We start from the raw sequence: 23,338 nt of genomic DNA, 5'->3' as shown, positions 1-23,338 counted from the left end.
CTGGTGCACTTCTAAGCCACTCTTTGAAGTCTCCCCCACTTCAAAGGAACATTTGGGTATATAAACAGGGCATCTGCCCCTTCCAACTCATACACTTCCTGGAGAAGAAACTTGTAACCAGAACCTGCATCCTGCCAAGAAGAACTGCCTGGCTGCCCAAAGGACTCACCTGACTGCTTTCTGTGAAGGACTGCTGCCTTGCTGTTTCCCTGCTGCCTTGCTGCTCCCTGGCTGTGGTGAAGAAGTGCTCTCCAAGGGCTTGGATAGAGCTTGCTTCCTGTTCCCTGAAGTGACAAGACCAAAAAGACTTCTCTCTTGGAACTGGACTCCTTGTGCGGCGAAACTTCGACGCACAGCTTGCTAAAAATGATGCACAGCCTGACCAGCAGTGAGAAATTTACTGCATGCCGAACCGGAACGACGCAGCGCTTGTGACTTCGCTTCACAAGCCCAGGATTCCATGCACAGACCCTGGGGCATTGGAAAACCCCGCAACCCGAAGAGGATCCACGACCGAGCACCGGATATCGGGGCACAGCCATCCCTGTGTAGAAAATAAATGACGCATTACCGTGTGCGGCCCGAGAAATTGACGCACACCTCATTTGTTTCCACGCCTCTCCTCCTCTGCGGCCCATTGCGGAGATTTTTCACGCAAACCAGGTACTTTCTGCTAAAAGAGACTTTGTTTGCTTTAAAAAGACTTAAGACGCTTTATATCACTTTACAGTGATATGTCTACATTTACTTATTGCATCTTTGATCGTTTTGACCTGCAAATATCCCGATAAATATTATATTATTTTTCTAAACACCGTGTGGTGTATTTGTGTGGTGCTATATTGTGTTATTGTATGATTTATTGTACAAATATTTTACACATTGTCTTCTAAGTTAAGCCTGACTGCTCAGTGCCAAGCTACCAGAGGGTGGGCACAGGAAAATTTGGATTGTGTGTGACTTACCCTGACTAGAGTAAGGGTCCTTGCTTGGACGGGGGTAACCTGACTGCCCACCAAAGACCCCATTACTAACACTCTCTCTCAAAAAACCCACTAGTGGTCTCAACACATTAGTATAACACCAAGGGGCTGATGTAAGCCTAAAAGAAAGGCATTGAAACTGGGATAACTGACCCTTCCATCCACACATCAGGCTCTCTACTGCAATTGGAATAGTGAAATATGCATTCTTCAGATCCATATTCACCATCCAATACAATACATCAAAACCATCCCTTAACAGATAAATCCCTTCTATATTGAAATGTCTGTATGTTACAAAATAATTTATATTTATCACAGGTCTCCAACCCTGTCTTTCTTTTCCATTAAAAACAGAGTGCTCACAAAACCGACCTGATTGTTATCTCCCATCACTATTGCACCCTTTGCCAACATGTGATCTACTTACCACTGCAAGAATCACCCATTGTTTCTTTCTGAAAGACTGTTTCCTTGTTTTTTTTAATTCAAATTGATCTGACTTGAATTCTATTGTACAGCCCGTTGCTACTGCAATAAACCAACGACCCTGTGTGTCTTTTTCCTCCAGTCCCAGTCTTCCTCTGACTATTCCCTGAATAAAACCAGATATAACCTTCATACTCACCTTGTACGGTAAAGCAAGTTCCTCCCCTTGCTCCTGTGCACCTAGTCCTTCCTCCTCTTCCTCTTTGGTGAAAGAAATCTGTAGAACCTTGCCTGTCCAAACTGAGCCTTGTATTACTATGGTTCAAAGGTTGCCCTCTCCTTCTGGCCCTAATATATAAATTAGTACCTCCAAACACTTTTGCATGGATGATTGGGTCTTATCTGGGGCAGTAGATGCCTAAGCATATTTTCCTAATGAACTTACCATGCTCACACCAAATAATAAACCTAGCTTCTTCACTCAGCTGCTTCCTTGCTAGATCACCCAGATTTGGGCTTACATGCATCAATAGCGTCTTGCACCTTTCTACAAGGAGGTTTGCATTCCACAGAAAGATCTCTTGCTCAAACCTCTTGAAAGTTTTAAAGCAAGGTCACTATCTTTCAAATATGCCTCTTCGACCAATGCAAAAAGCCCTGCCAAAGGATCAACAATGTCTAATAATTTGTTCTTGCATTGTTTTAATGACAATTCCAACTCTTTTCCTGGATCTCTCCATAACTTGAAGATATCAGATAATAACTTTGGGTTTAATTCCTACACTTTATAGTACATTTTGCAGTACTACAAAATGTACTAAAAATGCAATATAAATTGGCTTTATTTATATGTGCGGAGTTCTCCGCACAAGAAAGTATAGATTTTAGTAGTAGACGTGGGAAGTGCACAGGAAAGTGGGTGGGAAAAGAGACAGACTTACTACCAACAGAGATGGGATGAGGGTGGAGTAAGATGGGGTTAGGGGTTTTTGGTAGAGGCTTACGGAGGGACATCACAAACCCACACAAAAGAAGGCCAACTTCATTACTCTGGGGATGGAGACATGTATCTTGCATTTTAGTAGTGAGTTTACACTCAGAGCATGTGAATACTAAAAATAATAAACTTACTTCTAAGTGTAAACATACTCAAAAGTTTAAATTACCTTTGTGAATCAAGCCCAACCAGTCTAATTAAGGAGTTGTCCTCTCTTTTTCATCAACCACCGGGTGTGAATACTCTTCCCCCATTATGTTCCTTTCCTCTTTCTCCAAAGGCCTCCTAACACAAAATTTGATATGCTCTGCTACCTGTTCCACAGGTCACCAGTCAGATCTTCTTGGGTGTCTAAAATCCTTGGGATCATACATATTTTGCCCCATTGGATCTTTCAAATATTTTTAATAAATATATTTTTCACTTTCTCCAAACTCATCACCTATGTAATTATTATAACATAGGTCTAGGAGGTATTGATCAATATCTTTATCTATATCTAATTGGTTTATGTTATGTAAGAATGCCATTTCATCTGCAGAGTTATCCTGCCATCTCGTCATGCCCCTTGGGACATCAGTCTGTTGACAGCCTTTAAGGACTCCTTTCTTTCCTTGTTCAGACAGCCCTGCAACATTAGACAAATGCTTTCTCTTTTTTGATACTCTTCCCTACTGGGCCTCTATTAGCCCTTCCCTCTCTTTCAGATATAGACCAATACCCATCCTCATCGGCATATAAATTGCTTCTTTCATTATCCTTTAACAAGGACTTCATTCTTTCTAATTTGTGTTTCATTCTTATCAGTCTCATACTCAATTCCTCCTGTGTATCTTTTGCAACCTCATTTTGTTTTGACGTGTTACTTAAGATAAATTTGCAGAATTGTCTTGCAAACTTTATTTTCCTTAAATTCAGTTACCAAATACCGATAGGCTTTACCTACTATAAGTAACCAAATATATACAAAAAGCCTGTTTTCTTGTAATCCTCAAATCTCATTTAAAAGATTTATGCAATCTTAATTCACATGATATGCCAACATATTCATCTTTGCGCTAAACAGCTGTGTTGAGGTAACGGAAACAATGAGTCACCTAGCGACAATAAATGTGCTCAACTGCTCTTAAAAACCTGATTTAAGCTTGATTCGAGTTTTACCGACTTTAAAAGCAGGCACTTGATAATGCGCCGTTGACACATAAGTCTTGAAATAAACATGGCCTCCTCGCTTGACTGTGCACTACTTCTCTTTGTCCACACGTTATCTTGAGCTTGTCGTTCTGACAGGCAGCATAACAAAACCTCAAAAGTGAGTGAAATCTCCTTTTTCATTTGTTCTAACTACGCAGTGCCACAGTTTGATACATTTTCTCACAAAAATATATTTTAACATTTTATTATAAATGAAAATTCTACTCTCTGTCCTATAATATTTTAGCTACAGCCTGAAACTAACTAAAATCCACAAAAAGTGTTTCCGAACAATTTACATTCACACATCATCTTATACCATAATATTATCTTATACTATAATTAACTGGCAAAAAACAATAATAGTTGTCTGCTCAGAAAGAGCAAGCTAACGAGGAAGAAGATGGAGGAGGACAAACATGTTATATGGGACTCACCATTGTGAGTTAATTTACTGTTTTATTGCATGGAAAGTTGAAGTTTTTATGACTAAGAAGGAGTGAATAAAAGTTAATCCATAATGCTTACCTCCTGTATTTCCATAAAATTGAAGTGCACCATTCATATCATGCTCAAACTCCTGAGGATTCTTAGTAATCAACATATGTTTATCTGTTTATTAATTGTTTTCCCCCTGTGGGTGCCGACACGGTTCTTGTTATAGCAGTTGTCACTGAGCTACCGTTATCAGGAGCCACATTTATAAAGGGGGGTTGAACTGCCTTATGCACTTAGTTGGCCATGGAATTTTCGAAAACATCAGAGGTTTGTCTTGAACATCTCATCTTCCTCTGTTTCCTTATCTAAGATGCTACAGTGTTTATTATTCTTGTTCCTGGGGCCAACATATTTACAAACAGGGAATTGAAGAATTGAACGCACATAAACTGTGACTGTAAGATACATGGAAAGTAGCAATTATTTATGAGCATAAACATAACATGTCTAATTGTATAAATTTGCTTTTGATAAGAATAGATAAAATACTTGATATATTTCTTTCACTCACAGTAATCTCATTAAAAACCCCAGGAAGCAGGGTTTCCCTACAGTGCTTTTCAACGTGTAAGGCATGGAAACACCGAGAGTCTTTAATTGACCAAACCTCAAAGTCAACTGATTCTTATCAATTACCAGTAAAATTGAACTAGGCCAGTGCTTAATGCTGAAAGACTCACTCGCGTGCATCAGGCAATAAATTGTTTGACTGCAGAGCGCTTAAACAAACAGAAGGTCCATTACCAAGTGTTCAGTCATATGTGGCGCCCGGCTTAGAATTTGGGAATTATAATTACTTAAAGAAAGATAAGCGCACACACATTGCTCTTGTCTCAACATAACCATATATACCTGCAAATGCAATCTAAATAAATGTACAACCCTTTAATGTTCAAAGTATCCCCAGTTTCAAACAAAATAGTACAGAGGTCTAACATGTACATAATGTAAGCAGTATTAACAGAGGGTGCAGTTTATGATTTGCCCTTTTTATAGTGTTTGGTGTATTTTTTCTATGTTGTTATTTCCTTCTCAGGTCGACATGATAGTGAGAACTGTAGTATACTTAGAAGTGCTGCTTAATAAACACCAGGAAAAGAGACTGCAAAGTAGGAAACCCCTGATTTGTAATAAATTATAGAGGTGAAAAAATGAATAAACGTGTCATCAAGAAGTACTTGCATCTGCCGGATAGAATATAAGTGTACACAAATTAGTCACTCAGCAGAACTAACTACAGTCAGGAACTCTATGCAGTGATAACTAATGCTCGTAAGAAAATTCTGGCCAAAAACATACAGATATATGGATTAGTAGTACCAAACAAGTGAACACTGTATATTAATTTATCAATTTACTCTCTCATTATCTCTCCCATAAGCAAATGATTCTGCAGGTGTGGAGAGGGTGAAATAGGGCACTTCCTGTTCTTTTGGAATTAAGAGGTAATGCAAGGTGTGCAGACCTCATGGTCTAGAGTGAGCAGCAAGCTTCAAAATGCAGCCACACTGTTTGCCAGATTTGCACTGCTGAGCTCCTCACAACGGTTGTTCTATTTTGTTTTTGGAAACTCTTGCTTAGTGCCTTCATGGGAATAGGTAAGCTAGTAAATTGGTTATTTGTCCATCCCATCAGGAACCATATCACACCAACACCATCTTGAGATTATTGTGCTAGAGGCTGTTGCCGGGTAGAGGAATTTTCTAATATAGCCTTAGAACCCTCCGTAGCGGGCTCTACCGGCTATTAAAGGCCCGCTCCTGCGTTAAATGCCCAAGCCGAAGGCGAGGGCATTTAACAAGGGAAAGGGCCTTTAATAGCCGGTAGAGCCCGCTATGGCGGGTTCTAAGGCTATTAGAACATTCTACCACTCAGGGCAGAATGTTCTATTAAAAAAAACAAATTGCTCACGGAGCCCGAGGGGATTAAAATCCCCTCGGGCTCCGTGAGGCTTTGTTCACAGCTGTTGCTGTGAACAAAGCGAACATTGGAATGTTGGCGCTGCGGGCTTTTACCGGCCAGTAAAAGCCCGCAGCACTCCAATGTTTTCAATGGAGCTGCCAACGTTCTAATGTTCTAATAAGAAATGAGTATAAGATGATTGAGCACAGACCTCTTATCTGATTTTCTGTCATGTAATGGATAATATGCTTTAGTTGTTTTCTGACCCTGAAATTGTGGGCCCTGTTCATAAAAAATAGCAAATCTGCATAGACAGATTACTTCAACATGCATTTGGAGATTTATTGCTGTTTGGAATTTACCAATTTCTTTTGGAATCAGCATGGAAGGTTGATCCTTACTTGGATTTCCATGTGGATTCCATTGGGAAACATGAAATTGCACACTTTCTATCGTAATAACTTGAAATGAAGTTCTGTGGGGTGGAGAACTATGCACAGAGTGACTTGATCACCTTGTGCAAATGTATTTTTTTTATAAAATACATTTTTCTATGGGAAGGAGATGTTTTTCTCCCATTAATAAGGCGTTTCCCCTACACTTGCCCAAATGTGGGAGTAACCCACTCTCCTTCCCACTCTGGAAGGAGCATTATTCCACCCCAGTTCTGAAATACATCTCCTACAATGGCAGGTGTGTAAATCAGTGGAATCATTGACTGGGAATGTTACAAACATTTATGTCTGTGGGTGTTCCCAAAGTTTCAAGTCCTGCCATGTCTTGAAACACCCATTTTTTCCATCCCTTTGGTGGATTTACTAGAGTGGAGATCTCCACACTCTTGGCAAAGATCTCCACACCAGTACATGTGCTTACACGTGACTGGATTCCTATTGTGAATTTGTTGCAGGAGGACAAAAGGTACATTTGCTGATAAATTTAAATTTATAACCAAATGCACCTTTGTGAATATGGCCCAAAGTGTTTTCATGTGCAATAAAAATGTATGATAAAGAGATTCACTGATGCTGTTCCATGTTTCCTTGCATAGTTCTCGCTCAGTGTCATCAATCAAGGGCCTGCCCAACAGATATTCCAGAACCACTTCGTGAGGACTGCCACCCTGAGCCTGGAGCTTCACCAGAAGATTGTGCAGCAAGAGGATGCTTATGGTGTCCCGCTCACACTCATGGAACCCCATATTGTTTTCATGCTAACTCCAGTGTCACCGAGTGCTATCACATTGCAGACCACTCTAAAAAGGACTGTCACCCTGAACCAGGAGCATCTGAAGCGCACTGCCTTGCTAAGAACTGCTGCTGGGCTGCCTCCAGCACACCGGGGACTCCTTGGTGCTTCTTCAACATCGATGCATGCTCCATAATCCCTCCATCTGAACGAACTGATTGCCACCCTGAACCAGATGCCACCCCCTCATCGTGCAGGAAGCGTGGATGTCTGTGGTGTGAGACAAGTAAAGGAGAAGCCCCTTTCTGCTTCCATGACTCACATCAACACCCATCACTCTGCGCTGCTGATACCCCTGCTCAGGAACGCATTGACTGCCATCCTCAGCCTGGCTCAACTCAAGAAAAATGTCAAGCAAAAGGCTGCATCTGGTGTTCAACAAACGTCCCCAATGCGCCCTGGTGCTTTCATCCAGATGCTGAGAAGTATGAATATTCAATGACTGAAGGCCCAACAAAGACACCTAAAGGATGGAGGTAATCTTTCTAATATATTTTATTTCATTTGTTATTTTGAGGTTTTGTAGTGTATCTGTGCCACTCATGCTTTTTCATTGTGATTTGGGTCGTAGTAGCAGCAGGGGCCTGAACAGTTTTGATGGACATGATGGTTCACTGCGACATATCTGACTCAGTTTTAGCAGCAAGAAACTTGCAGTATTAGTCGATGTTAAATGAAGAAGCAGCGATACATTGCTACATGTGCTGGCTCACAAAAGATGGGGTTCTTCTAAATGTATGGCTTGAAAACAAGAGGGCGAATTGTTAAAATTGTTGGCTTAGGAAACAGGGGTTCGCTGCTAAAGTATGATGGCTGAGTGAACCAAGGAAACACTGCTAAGCAGTGCTTTGAAACACAGATAGCTGCATCGAAAACACAAATACAGAAGCAAGCATTGTCTGTGGCACATAGCCAGTGCTTAATTTGCAGATAAAAACGTGCCAATGCCCAACGTGACGTTTTTTCGTTTTCCTTTTCTTCCGTCTTTCCCATATGCGTCTTTCGCTCACAGTAAATGCCTGGTGCAGAAAAATATGTGCAGGCCGTCAAAAATAAGTGCCGGTGCTCCGCACCAGTAACCACCAGTTCAAATTAAGCACTGAACATAGCTAAATAATGTGTCAAGGACTCTCGTGAATTGGGAGTCAGTCAAAAACGGAATGCTGCATCAACGATGAATACTCAATGAAGTCTGAGGCGATTGAGTTCATTTTTCAAAAACGGAAACAAACCATGGATTTGATAGCAACACGTGGGTCGTTTCATAAACGGGAAAACTGGTATTTGGGAACAAAAAGCATTTCTCAAAACATATTTATAGTTTAGATCAGTGGTTCCCAACCTTTTGACTTCTGTGGACCCCCACTTTACCATTACTGGAGCCTGGGGATCCCCACTGAATCTTTATAGGACTCTGGGGACCCCCTACTGAGTCATTACTGAAAGGTGAGGGCCTAATCTGTTGATGTTTTTTATTTTTTTAAGCAGTCGCGGACCCCCTGAGAAGGCTTCGTGGACCCCCAGGGGTCCCCGGACCACAGGTTGGAAACCACTGGTTTAGATTACAGTTATAATGTATGCTGAGTTTATGGGAATTATTGCTCATGTATTTATCCATGCTGTACTTGACAGTGGCAGGAGTGAAAAACGGAAGCAACTGTATTGACATGTTTAGGGTCCAGCGCAAAGCGCTCCGATCCTGCTGTGATCTCTCTTTGGGCTTCTAAACATGCCCGTGTTACTTCAGCCACTTTCATTGGTTTGTGGGCTTGCCTTTTAAAATCCGCTTGCTTTCATTAGTGAAAGGCATACATAAGTCATTCCTTTTACGGTGTTTAGCCCTCCTCGAGCGCACCGGCCAACGATTATTAACATACAAGGCTCTGTGTTTTCCGTATGGTTTCTGGACTACTTTTCCTCTTTATTTCACTGCTCGATTGCTCGTTTTTTTTCCAATTAATATGGCAAGAAATGTCCAGTTAGGAGTTCACAACGCTAATGGCTCTAACTCGATGAAATGTGAGACCAGTTACATTGTAAATGCTTGTTTAAAATTGCCTCCAATTCATATGGCATTCAGCCACTTGATATAGACACTATGCTGGTAAACATATCAATTGCATCCACACTTTCAAGGCTTTAGGAAGCTCAGGATTGCTATGAAAGTATTGGAATATTTTATAAATGGTCCTTTCAAATCATATGAATTATTATTACACGTGCAAAGGAAACTCATCATTTCTCTAGGTGTTTGGCTATTTAATTGGCATATTGGATCTACTAAGTAGTACTCCATGTGAAAAAGGGATGTTTAAAATAGAACAGAGCCTATTTTATAAAACAAAACTTTAAAGTTTGTGCTAGTTGTCACTATGCGTTCTCACAGTGGAAAACTGCTGCATAAAGCTGTGGGCACTGTGAAAGAGCAAAACAGCTCTCATTGCTCTCATTACTGGTGCTTTCACCGCTCAAACATGATGAATAATTGTCTTACTCCAGTTGACTTTTAAGTATGGCATTGGGTAGGTACCCAGGGGCTGACAGTGGCATAAATGTTAGATATCTCATGTTGGATGCGGTATGGCCTTCTTCGATCCACATGAGAGGCTTATAAAATGTGGCACAAGGCTTTACAGAGGGGGGCAATGATACCGTTACGCCACTTTGTAAATATGGCGCAGGGTGAGGGCCTGTTTAGCGCTGCCGTAGCATAAAAAAATTATGCTAAAATGATGCTACAGCGGCGCTAAGGGGCGCAAGGGGCTTGTAAAAATGCCGCTAAAGGAGAAAAAGCACATTATTTTGTGAAATAACCAGCGTTTTTGAAGTATTCCCAAACACAGTGAGAGAGAGAGTGTGTGTCTTTTTGTGTGTAAGTGTGTGTGAAATTCCTGGTGAAATCCGTCAGACACCTCACCATCCCCGACAAAAGCCCCTGTAGCCAACTGTTCATCACAAGATATATTTGTTAGGGGTGTAACACCACATCTCCCCCACAAGCTACGCCCCTATTTCCGTATGTCACAGGACTATTGTTTAGCACTAGGTAAGATTTTGCTGAACCAGTGGTAGAGCGTTGGACTTTTGTTTCCATCAGCTACTTTTTAATCAAAGACAGTTGCTGTAAGTGAGTATAACAGTGTTTTTAAAGGGCATTATTTTCCCAAGAGCTGTTATTTATTTATTTATTTTAGAAAAATAACATATTTTACGGGCGTTGCTTTATTTTAATACCAAAATAAAATACAGTTCTGCCCTCCTGTAACACCTTTGGAGAATCACAACCCACTCTTTTGTAAGCTGCTAAATCAAAAGTGTGCTTCTGATTTAAAAGGCATCGCAATTTATTTTTTAATAACTCCTCATCCCTCCATAGATTTTCTTCTGTTTTTGTGTTCTATTAATCAATAAATTATGTTATTTGTAACTCTAAAGTTAATTTGTTCTTGCTGTTCAAGCAGCATATGCAACATATTCGAGCAAACCTATGAACGTAAAGGAGCCAGGATGCTTTGTTTATTGGGAGTGCAGCCACAGCTCATAAGATGAGTGAACCATCTGCCCCTACAATTTTAGGATTCAGGTTTTCTACAGCACGCGTTAAAAATAGCGTAAAATGCATAATTCACCCCTTCTTCTTTCAAGCATTTCTCTGGTGAGAGCCACCCTCATGAACCTTCGTTTGGCTGTCTTTAGATGCGGTTCACACGTTTCTTTAATTCCTTAAGCTTTTGATAAGTCAATGTCAGACTGTTGTTTATTTTGTTGTAGCACTTCACATCACACAATAAATATAAGGGCCTCATTCACAGAGGTAACTTACACTATTGAGTACTTGTACTACTTTTGGTATTCTCAAACTCTGAGTGTAAACTTATTACAAATGTTCATGTTTCATGTCTGCCCCCTAAGTATTGCAAGTGGTTTACTTGTGTGTGGGTGGGTGACGTTCCTTCATTAACCCCTCCCCGACCACCCCTAAGCTCTTCTTACCCCTCCCTCCATCCCATATTGTATTACATTTTCCCCTTTTTAAGCCACCTCTGTGTCTCCCCCACATTTACTGCTAACTATATTCTTACATGTTAGGAGACTCCACAGTTGGCAACTAAGTAAAGGTGGTGGAAAGGCGTAAAACTCTACGTGTACTTTGTGAATTGCAAATATTCTGCCATTTTTTGTATATTCCAATGCACAGTTTGTGAATCAGGCCCAACATCTTCTTGTGTTAATTACAATTGTTTTGCAGCACTCTGGCTCCCTCTTACAAGTCTCTAAAATAGTGAGTATAATAGTTCTGACCTGATTCCATAATACCAGCTTTTTAGTCTTGGCCTACATGCTGTGCTGTCAGCAGTTCTAGAGACAAAGGGCCAGATGTGGCAAACCATTTGCGACTCGCAAACGGTGAAAATCGCCGTTTGCGAGTCGCAAACGTGGGTTTGCCATGCAGAAATGCATATTGCGAGTCGTTACCGACTCGTAATATGCATTTCCGACTCGCAAATAGGAAGGGGTGTTCCCTTCCTATTTGCGAGTCGCAGTGGGATGCAATACCATTTGGTCGCAAATGGCATCGCAGTTACCATCCACTTCAAGTGGATGGTAACCCACCCGCAAATTGGAAGGGGTCCCCATGGGACCCCTTCCAGTTTGTGACTGGACCCAAATATATTTTTTCAGGGCAGGGAGTGGTCCAAGGGACCACTCCCTGCCCTGAAAAAATACCGAAACAAAAGGTTTCGTTTTTTTAAAGTGCAGCTCGTTTTCCTGTAAGGAAAACGGGCTACACTTAAAAAAAAAAAAACTGCTTTATTTAAAAGCAGGTCACGAACATGGAGGTCTGCTGACGTCAGCAGGACTCCATGTTAGCGAGTGCCTATACTCGCTATGGGGCCGCAATTTGCGACCCACCTCATGAATATTCATGAGGTGGGTCATTGCGACCCCATAGCGAGTCGCAGTCGGTGTCTGAGACACCGTACTGCATAGCAATTTGCGACTTGCAAATTGCGAGTCGCAGGGACTCGCAATTTGCAAGTCGCAAATTGCCGATTTGATACATCTGGCCCAAAGTTGCTTAAGTGATTCGTTCATGATATCTAGAAACTATCAAAACACAGGAAGAGCCTCCATACCAAGAAACCTGCGCTGAGTTCTGAGTTTCCGCAGTCAGGTACATACCAATGTGTGACATTGCGTGGGATACACACTCTCCTCTTCAGCGGCATAACATTAGCCCCTGCAGCCCCCGCGGTATGGAAAGGCCCCCGAACTCCTGGGGGTGTCCTCAGCACAATACACTGCACGGGCGGCGGGACCCTCTGACTTGAAGCAGCAGCTAGCTACTGAGCCGCTTGTAGCATTTTTGTCATTAATCTTTTTTATATTTTTAGGGTTGTTCTGACAAAAAAGAACTCCAAAGCAGTATTTGGTCATGAGATCACTCCCATCGCAATGGATGTGGAATTTCATACCAAGAAGAGACTCCGATTCAAGGTGAGTACTCGAATATGATAACTCTCTTTAGAAGAGATTTTCTTTTGTCTCTTGATATGGCCTGAAGTGGTAATCACAATTTAGTCACATATATATTTCCCTCAAACGTTTGTGAATATCATGTTTTCATTCATAATGTTTAGTAAAAAGGGATACTTGGCTAAACTGTGTTTGCGAAAGATTTGGATAATTAAAACTCATACATTCGTCATTCACTGCTTATACTGTTCCAGCTGCAAGAAAATTTGGGTTGGGGGTTTTGTGGAGTGATTTTTCAAAAGATTGACAGGCTGTAAGCCATCTGGTTCAAACTGAGATACTGTTATTTCTTACCATGATTAGGCACTTAGTGGTGCTCAGACATGATAGGAAACAATGAAACTCATGAACCTCTAAGAAGGTAACAAGAGTCAGTGCAAACAGTTGCCCAGTTCTTTTGCCGGTCTGCCAACACCAGAACTCGTCTCATACAATAACCCTGGTCAGAAGCTCCGCCTCTTATGGATACTTGTCCAGACCTCAATTATTTGGCCATCAGAAGTAATTTAATATCTCCTAGGATAGATTTCAAAATGTGATTATGCCCTCTGCCTGGCCTTTTTATGTAGCAGATGTGCCCCTTTATGTAGGTAGACAGCAGCAGGTAAAGTGCAAAAGAGACTTTTCAAACATCCACATTCACTAGAGAACACACGTCAGACTCTACCTTTAAATATAACTTGCACCCCTTGTCTTCTGTGGCTTTGAAAAATGATGGTAGTAGGTTTATTGAGTAGGATCACTTATACAGAGCACTCTAGAGGATAAACCTCCTTCATGAGCTGAGCTGGCTTGTGCCTATACTGCAGAGAGAGTATTTGAGTGGCCTCAACTTGGAATGAATGGCTTGTAAGAAAAAGTCTGAATCTTTAATGGGGAGATTCTTGATGTAAATTGCAGGGAGTCCGATTTCAGTGTCTGGAAATCATATTGGTGGAGAGGCATCCTTTCACCATTCAGGATGTCAACTGAAAAAGGGATATTATAGTCATCGGTTCCTGGTATCCAGGTGGTAATGGGTTTTACTTTGCAAATCAACAGGCTCTGGTTTACTCTGAGTTTGTGAATTAAATACAGATTCTCGTTTATTCCACAGAATCCTCTATATGCAACACGAGCCCTATCTGTTCTATGTAATTCAGCAGCGGTGGTGGATCAAGCCATATTAAGATGTCTGAAATAATTCATTATGGCCCCTAGATACCAGTAGTTGCTTTTAGTAGTATAGGTAATGACAAATCTATTGATATAAATATGTCAAAGGTTGAGTAGGAATGGGTGGATCACGCTTCTAGATATAGAATATGTTTAGTTGCATTGACCAACGAGGAGACATGAAGGGCTATTCGTCTGATCTGGTTGGTTATGCCTTGTTCAAGAACTCAGATGTGCAGTTGACTTTAGATCCTTTGACATACTGGCCATGTGTGACAAGTATGATGACTTCAAGTTTGAGGTATTAAACAGCAACCATTGTGTATACATCCAGGTTTCTATACCTGAGAGATAATAGACTTGTATATCACACTGTGTGTTAGACTTTTCATCCTTGGCGTGGTTTCCCCTAACTTTGTGCCTCTGTTTCCCAGGTTGTTGATGTGTGCTGGACTCTGTTTTTGCTGTTTCTGTTACTCTGGGCACTTTACCACTGCTATCCAGTGCTAAAGTGAAGGTGCTCCTGTACAAAATGTGAATGTAGTTGGCTTTCCATGATTGGCATATTCGATTTACTAGTAAGTCCCTAGTAAAGTGCACTAGAGGTGCCCAGGGCCTGTAAATCAAATGCTACTAGTGGGCCTGCAGCACTGGTTGTGCCTCCTACATTAGTAGCCATGTAATCATGTCTCAGACCTGCCCTTGCATTGTCTTTGTGTGCAGTTTTTAACTGCCAATTCGACTTGGCAAGTTTACCCACTTGCCAGGCCTAAACCTTCCTTTTCTTACATGTATGACACCCCTAAGGTAGGCCCTAGGTAGCCCCCTGGGCAGGGTGCAATGCATGTTTAACGTAGGGCATATACTAATGTGTTTTATATGTCCTGGCAGTGAAATACCGCCAAATTCAGTCTTCATTGTTCTCTCTCATAGGTTAACATGGGGGCTACCGTTACAAATGATTAAAGAGTAAATTCCGTTTGGGAGCAGATAGACATGTGGAGTGTGGGGTCTCTGAGCTCACAATTTTAGAATACATCTTTTAGTAGAGTTGGTTTTAAGATTGTGTGTTTGAAAATGCCACTTTTAGAAAGTGGGCATTTTCTTGCTTATACCATTTCTGTGACTGCCTGTTTGTGGATTCCCTGTCTGGATCAGTTTGACAGTTGGGCTGTTTGCACCTCTCTCTCGACAGTGACATAAAGGGAGCTGAGGTGTAGCCTACATATCCTGATGAGCCATCTGTGCTAGGAGGGAGTGGAGGAGTGGTCACTCACACCTGAAAGGGCTGTGCCTGCCCTCACACAATGCAGTCTCCAACCCCCTGGTGTGTGTCTGGGGCCTGGCCTGGGCAAGGCAGGATTTCACAAACAAGAGAGACTTTCCTTTGAGGCAGGCCTACTTCAAAGGGCAGAATGGGTATAAGAAGGGCACCCAAAACCACAGACTTTAGATCACTTCTGGACCTCAAGAGGCACCTCTGCCTGGAGAAGAGCTGAGGAGCTGAGTCGGAGTGCTGCCCTGCCTGAGACTGTGCTTTGTGGAGCCATCCTGCAGTTGCTGCTTCTGCCTGTGCAAGAGGACAAAGACTGGATTTTGTGTGCCTTCCTACTGGTGAAGAAATCTCCAAGGGCTTGAAATAGAGCTTGCCTCCTGTTGTTGAAGTCTCAGGGACAGCAAAGACTTCTCTCTGCCAGCACCTGAAGCCTGTTCCGAGACCCCTACCCTGCCAAGTGGTGCCCATCCAGTTCCTGGGACCCTGAAATGAGAAGCTGGCTAAACAAGAGTAAGAAAATCCACGAACAGACCACCGAATGGGGAAAGATTTGACACACCTTCTGAGACACGCTTGAAAAATAACGCGCCACCGGCTTCGTGGCAGAAATCGATGCTCCACTGGCATTGCGGCTGGAAAATCGACGCACGGAGCTGGAAGAACAATGCTCACACCCGCTGACGGAGGCTGTTAACGTCACAACCCACATTGCGCCGTATTGCTGAGACCGTGCAGCAAGATTTTTGACGCAAACCTTGCTGGGCGCGGGAAAATGACACAGCGCCTGCCCGGACCCGAGTGCTGCCGGATCAACGCAACACTCCCCTGCGGGAAGGAAAATCGATGCACACTGGCCCGGCTGGAGAAGGAGAAACGACGCACGAGCTCGCTTGCGGGTGAGAAATTGACACACTGCTTACCTTTTTCGATGCACACACGCCTGTGATGTTATTTTGACGCAACCCAGGTACATTTCCATGCTAACAGCATTAGCGTTGTCTTTAAAATTACATGAAGACTCTTTTTGGTTTTTAATTGATAACTTGACTTGTGTATGGTGGATTTTTGTCGTTTTGGTCTTGTTTTGTTTAAACCTGTGTTGGGTCCTTTTGTACTGTTTTCATTGAGTTACTGTGTGTGTTGGTACAAATTCTTTACACCTAGCACTGTGAAGTTAAGCTTGCCTGCTCGTGCCAAGCTACCAAGGGGGTGCGCGGGGATTAGCTGAGGGTGATTCTTGACTATATTGAGGGTCCTTGCTTGGACAGGGGGCAACCTGACTGCCAACCAAAGACCCCATTTTTAACACTGTGCAAATACACAAACAAGGTTACAATATTTTTGAAGTCATAGTCTTAGTGTTGAAAACTGAAACAACAGTCTCTGGCGAGGTCAAAAGGAGGAAGAACACAGACATCCTGTGACTGTCAACTGTCAGCACAAACAACTCCCCTAGACCAAAATGTTTGCTGAGCAGGGGCATGAAACATGTTGGTCTCTAAGCAAACTTACAGCATCTTCAGAGGAGCCGCCAACTCCTTGAAGAAGCGGAGACCTTTAAATAACCCCTAAGTTACTAACAATTGCTACTCTCTATGAAGTGAAGATAGCAGTGACAAGGCCACCTGTCAACTACAAAATAGACTAGAAATAAAGTTTTGCTAATACATTAGCGGCAAAGAAGTTAGCATATGGTGACTTACAAACCTTCATTTCAAAGCCTAACAGAGAAAAATAATGCAAAGATATAAAATGTGCACGTTTGAATTGCAGTGAACAACGTGGCTTCCGATCCTATTGACAATCTTGTTTTAAAATGAAGATATTGTGCATTTATATTTGAATGAATTACTGACATGAATTAATGTTCCAAGTATTATCTTTAGGAAGAAACAGTAGAAATGAAGTATATTATGAATATTAAATGGTCATGTATTAATTGATTGGGCAAAAAGGGGTTGGAGGGACCTGGAGGTTATGTGGTCCAGTGTACAGTCTCCCAACTATGATACAATAAATAAAGGTACACTGTTCCAAAACTGTACTGGCTTCATAGGAGACCTGAACTATCAGGAGCAAGAGCCCTCATGCATCACAATGGATGACAAGCATCATCATCGGGACATGCTCCTCACCAGGCCGGCTCTGCAATGCCTGGCGGGCTCCCCGAAGGGGGCTCTTGTGCCGTACTGCTCTACTAGAGTAAGTGTAATAGTTTACACCAGGAGTGGATTAAAAAAATGGAGAGAGCAAAAGACTGTTAAAATTGGTTATTCATCGTACCAAAACATCAAAAACTTTAATCAGTATAGGGTAGATGAAGACCAAGGTTAAAAAGAGAGAGGGTGAGGGTCACATAAGAGTGCAATGCTCAAGTGACTCTCAAAACAAAAGATCGAGGGGAACTATAAATTATATAGTGCATCTACATATCAAGGCCAACATGTTTTGCGTCCTTACGGTCCAGCCGGATCCATTGACGCTTCATCAGGACCAAAGAAAAAATGTCTTCTCCAAAAAGCAAAATCAGATATTGTTATCCAATATATCTAAATGTCCTAACTTAAAGGTGAAACAGTCACTTACATTGAGGTCACCTGGTCAAGTCAGGTCGCCCATCCCCTACTTTGAGAATAAGCTCCTTAGGAAGCACGTACTGTGGACTCAAAATGATCTATTGCGATCACCGGTCCTGCGTAGTGGACCTACCCTCGTATGCGGGACGCCGTATCGAGGGTAGGTCCACTACGCAGGACCGGTGACCAAGAACACCCTCTGCTTGACAACCATCAACGAGTCACAGTCTCAGCCAACCCATGAACAGCTACACTTCCAGATTTAGACCAACCCAAACTCCTCCATCGTGGCACACTCATCCACAGGCTGCCTGGACCCTGACCTCAATTCTGCAAAGACATCTCCGACCTCGCCGCCCCAAAGTGCTCACCTTCTCTGACTGCATCCTACTCGGTGACCTTAACATCCACCTTTATATCCACAATGACTATAAACCTCTTGGACAACCTCACCACACTCCGTCTCAAACAACTTGTTAACATCCCTTCCACAGAGCCGGACATATCATCGACCATGTCTCCTCAGCAACAACATCACCATCTCTCACATCTCAGAACACCATTGGACCGACCACAAGTGCATCTGCCTTACCTTCACGAAGAACCCTGCACACCACTATGGCCCCCGCTCCCACAGCAGACCCTGGGGCAAAGTTACAGAAATGCAACTCACTTAAGCTCTCAGCCACTCCTCCTCACCAGACTCAGCATTCGCTAATGAAGACACACATAATCTACACCACTGGTTATCATAATGCCCCAACAGCATAGCCCCCGCAGGAAACCGACATAGCAAAACACCTAAATGGCTCACATCAGGGCTCAAGAGTCCAAATGCTCCTGCAAACAACTGGAATGGAAATGGAGGAACAGCAAATCAACCGAAGACTGCATAGCCTACAAGAACGCAGTCACCACTCACCACCAGAATATCAGAGCCATCAAAAAATCCACCATTCAAGAACACCTCAGCACCAGCGCTCACAACAGTTAAGAGCTCTTCACCATTGTCAAAGAGTTCACGAACCCTGGGACGGTCACATCATCTATCCCTCTCTCCCAAGACCTCTGCAACGACCTCGCCACCTTCTTCCACCAAAACAAATCCATGACATTTACAAAGGCTTCAAGAAACAAAACTCGCCAGCACCGCCCACAAATACCACCATGGATCCAGCACCACACCAGATCCTGAACTCCTGAACCCCATCACGAAAGAGGACACCCAAAGACTCATGAACTCCATCCACTCGGGAGCACCCTCGGATCCGTGCCCTCATCACATCTTCAACCTGGCCAGTTCCACCATAGCACCTGAGCTCTGCCAAACTATCAACCAATCCTTCAATACCGCCACCTTCCCTTCAGACTGGAAACAGGCAGAGATCAACCTACTACTCAAGAAACCCACCGCCACCCATCTCTCTGCTCATTTTCCTAGCCAAAGAAGGGGAAAAGGCCATCAACCAGCAACTCACTGAATTCCTCGAGACACACCACATCTTAGATCCATTCCAATCCGGATTCAGGAGCAACCATAGCACCAAAACCATCAACAACATATGCTCCTTACTAGACCACAGAGGCATGGCCGCGCTCATCCTCCTCAACTTCTCTGCCGCATTTGACACCCTCTCCAACTACACCCTCTGCACCAGGTTCCACGATGCCAGCATCCATGATGGATCACTGAAATGGTCCCTTCCTGATCCATTCCAGTGCTTCAGAGTATCAGACTATAGCTATTCACATCAGAACCCAAAAATACATGCTGCAGAGTTCCCCAAGTTTCATCACTCAGCCCAACACTTTTCAACATCTACATGGCCCGCTAGCCAAACAACACAGCCTAAACATCATTACCTATGCTGACGATACCCAGCTGATCCTCTCCCTGCCAGACAACCCTGTAAAGGCCAAGAGGAATGTCCACAACGGAATGAGAGAATTTGAGGCCTGGATGGAAGCCAGATGCCTTAAATTCAGACTGAGATCCTCGTAAATAGTTCCACCCCTTCCACCTGAAATGACTCCAGTTGGCCTACCGCACTGGGAAATGCCCCCGCTCCCACGGACCACGCATGCAATCTGGGCATCATCCTGGACTCCTCTCTATCCATGACCCGCCAAGTCATTGCCATCTCGTCATCATGGTTCCACACCCTCTAACTCCATCAAAAGATCATTAACTAGATCTCTGACGATCTCCGATGACACGAGGAAGACAGTCACCCACGCACTCGTCACTAGCAAACTGGACTACGGCAACGCATTCTATGCCGGCATCACCAAGAAACTGCAATCAAGACTACAAAGAATCCAGAAAAGAGCAGCCAGACTCATCCTGAACATCCACCGACACAGGCACATCCCCTCCCACCTCAGAGACTTACACTGGCTTTCAGTCAACAAGTGCATCACATTCAAACTCCTTATCCACACCTACATGGCACTACACAACACAGGACCGTCATACCTCAACCGCCTTCTACGCATCAAGCAGACAACTCCGTTCATCCCAACTCACCCTTGCAGCGATTCCCAAGATCTGAAAAAGAACAGCAGGAGGAAGACCCTTCCCCTTCCTCACAGCCCAGACATGGAACATGCTACCTCTCAAACTCAGGCAGACCGCATCACTTAAGCAGTTTAAGAAGGACCTCAAGACCTGGCTTTTTGACTGAGCAGCACACTTGCAAACACCGCCTTGAGACCCTACAAGTGATTAACCGCGCTTTAGAAATGATTGATTGATTGAGGTTATAGTTTGGAATTGTAAGTATAACTAAAGGTTAACGTAATGTAATAGTTAGGTAAAAATGTCTGTTAAAACATATCGTTTTTAACAACCAAAACCAATGAAAGTTACAGTTATCTCACATCACTGTAGCTCTTGTCCTAAAGTAGCTATAACTCACGCTTTGCTATGCACAGTTGTGTCATTAATTGTGTGACTTTTCATGGTGTATTCATGCTATGAGTGATGTCTTAGATGATGTCATGAGTTATGTAATATATGGGGTAGTTAGCAGTGTAGGGCATTGGCATAAGTTATGGTTAACTCATGTTAAAATTAAGGGCAACCAAGCCATGCATCTAACCCCCAAAGGGAGGAAAACTTCCGTCAGGGCACAACCTTTGATAGGGGATTGGTCACATGGGTTGGCTAATTCTTCATGGCTGCTGGTGGGAGCCGGCAACAATTTATTTATTTTTCTTTTTTCAATATTGAGGAGGGGGCAAATTGCCCCCCATCCCCAAGCCTTTATGGCCCTGGGTATCCTATCCCTGGGGCCATTTTATTTAATTAAAAAAAGTGAGTTACACTGCACTCCTTCCCATGCCTCTATGAACCCCAGAAATCCAATCCCCCAGATCCTTTTTTGTATTTTAGTGGGCAAGGGCGATGTGTCCACCCTCCCCAAGCTAAGAGTCGCCCCAAGGAGCACATTGCTTGGGGGCAAAACATATATTCAAAGGGGCGAGGGCACAGGACCCACTGGCCGAGCCAATAATAACCAGAGGGACCGCATCCCCCGAGGCCCCGAGATCTGGGTCTGAATCCATTGTTTTTTTGCTACCTATGCTATTCCAGTTTGGACCCAGCCATATGGAAATAAGTGCAGCCCGAACTGCCAGGCAAGGTCTTCCATGGAACAGAATCAAGCTTCCTGGGACCGGTTTCAGGGAATCACCCCTCATCACCCCTCATCAGACAGACTAACGTGACTCCAGTGGTATGCTTGCTCTCTCAGGGCAAGCAAATTCGAGCTTCCCTGCCCACAAGGGAACAGGCATGGAAACAAAGGTTTTCTCCCAGGAGAATTTTTAAAGCGCCTGCCAAGTGGGAGCAGACATGCCTTCTCTGCCTGTAGGAGCGCAGACAAGGAAGACATGTCTGCTCCCATCTGACTCCACTGAGTATATAAACATGGAGTAAAATTTAGAAAATCTATTCTGACTTAGACGTTGATATGTTTGATTTTATATACTGTTCTCGATATTCCCTGCCATTGATAATCAGGGTGCACACTGTGTGAACCTACGTGAAGGAATATGTGGATTTTTTAGGTTACATATTAAAGTACAATCAATCAACTTTACACAGTCCATCTTTAAATCATATTAATTAGATGGGATTTAAAGTAGAGAAGGGTAGAGTAGTGTAGAGTTGTAAAAATCGGCTGACACACAACTTTGTATATTTTGTAAACTGTTCAAGGTTTGTGAAATTCAAAGCTTCTGAAGTTCTTTTTGAAAGAATAAGATGGATTCAGTTCAGAGCCATCTTCCTCACACACCTCTAATTTGACATGTACATGGCCAGCCTCCACACTCAATATATTTTTGCGTTGCTGTAGGATGTCCTTGCTGGACATTCGCCCTCAGCAAATTATCACACCTGGAACGGCCAAAGGGATAAACCGTACCTCAAGTAAAGTTAGGAAAATTCATCTGCTGTATTGTATTGTGGAGTTTCCTAAATCCACTCAAATTTGTAAATTAAATTTTAACTTCACGTGCTCGTAATTTAAAAGAATTTTACAGAGAGCTGGGAGCAACAAATAACAAGGGTGTGCCATTGTTAGGCAGATTGTAAAAAGCAACATGGCTCAAGTACAATGGTCAGACCTTAATAAGACTTGAAAGAACACTATGGAAGGTGATTTGTGGATCTTACCCTAAGATCCGTTTTGGAAAACAAGTGCAAGATTGTACATTAAAATCACATTGGGCCAGCTGTATTGACCAAAATATTATAAACTATAAATCCAACTTAAAACCTCCAATCACCTTTTCTGTGTATGTAACTAGCTCTCACTTTGCTCCTTGGGGATCTATTTTACTTTCTCTCTTCTCTCCTCATCTCCTAATCCCTGTCCTCAGGGCCTCTCTTATTCTTTTCCCCACTACTCCTTTCTGTTTGCCACTGCATCTGCCTATCTTCTCCTTCCTTTCTCTCATGTTCTTTCTCTTGCTTTTTCTATTTACCCTCCTTTCTTTCTTTCTAGAACCTCTTCTCTCTGTCTTCTCTGTACTCACACTTCTTTTAATTATCTATCTATTCCTGTTTTCCATCGACCAAGTGTGGCAACTGAAAGTTTATCTTGGCTGTGCATAGCCAGGACCAACCACTGCAACCTTTCTTTGGCCACTGTGCTTTTTGCTATTCCTCAGTCCCAGAAGCTGACCAACTTGGGGGCCTTGTGGGTCTGGAGAAGTCCCCATGAACTGTGGAACAAAGAAGTCTTTGCACCCTAGCCATCATACCCCTACAGCTTATTGCTGCTTATTGCCCATTCTTGTTTGGCAGAGCATGGTGCTGCATAGATTTAGTTGGTTTTAACTATTTTAGGGCAGAGGATGACCTGTTGACATCTTCGCCACTATCCACAGTACTAGAAAAGAAAATGTTCCTGGTGAAAACACCAGAAGCATTTTCTTTTCCAAAATCAAACTCAGAATGATGTGGAAATGTTTCACTTGAGTTTCCAGTTATTTGATTTTGCTGTGTGTGCTGACATCACAGCAAAACAAAAGT

The 23,338-nt window shown here is 42.9% G+C and overlaps 1 protein-coding gene across 1 annotated transcript in view; it reads left to right on the top strand.

Moving 5' to 3' along the window:
- LOC138288300 (lysosomal alpha-glucosidase-like) overlaps positions 1 to 23,338 on the top strand; it is an 881,508-nt gene that overhangs the window by 50,616 nt on the left and 807,554 nt on the right. The window contains exons 2-3 of the mRNA XM_069229744.1: positions 7,055 to 7,727; positions 12,648 to 12,750. Coding sequence (XP_069085845.1) covers positions 7,055 to 7,727; positions 12,648 to 12,750 — 776 coding nt within the window. The remainder of the gene's footprint in view (positions 1 to 7,054; positions 7,728 to 12,647; positions 12,751 to 23,338) is intronic.

This window comes from Pleurodeles waltl, chromosome 4_1 (genome assembly GCF_031143425.1).
Source record: "Pleurodeles waltl isolate 20211129_DDA chromosome 4_1, aPleWal1.hap1.20221129, whole genome shotgun sequence".
NCBI lineage: Eukaryota > Metazoa > Chordata > Amphibia > Caudata > Salamandridae > Pleurodeles > Pleurodeles waltl.
The sequence above is the reverse complement of the archived record's forward strand: the minus strand, read 5'-3'. Positions and strand labels throughout refer to the sequence as shown.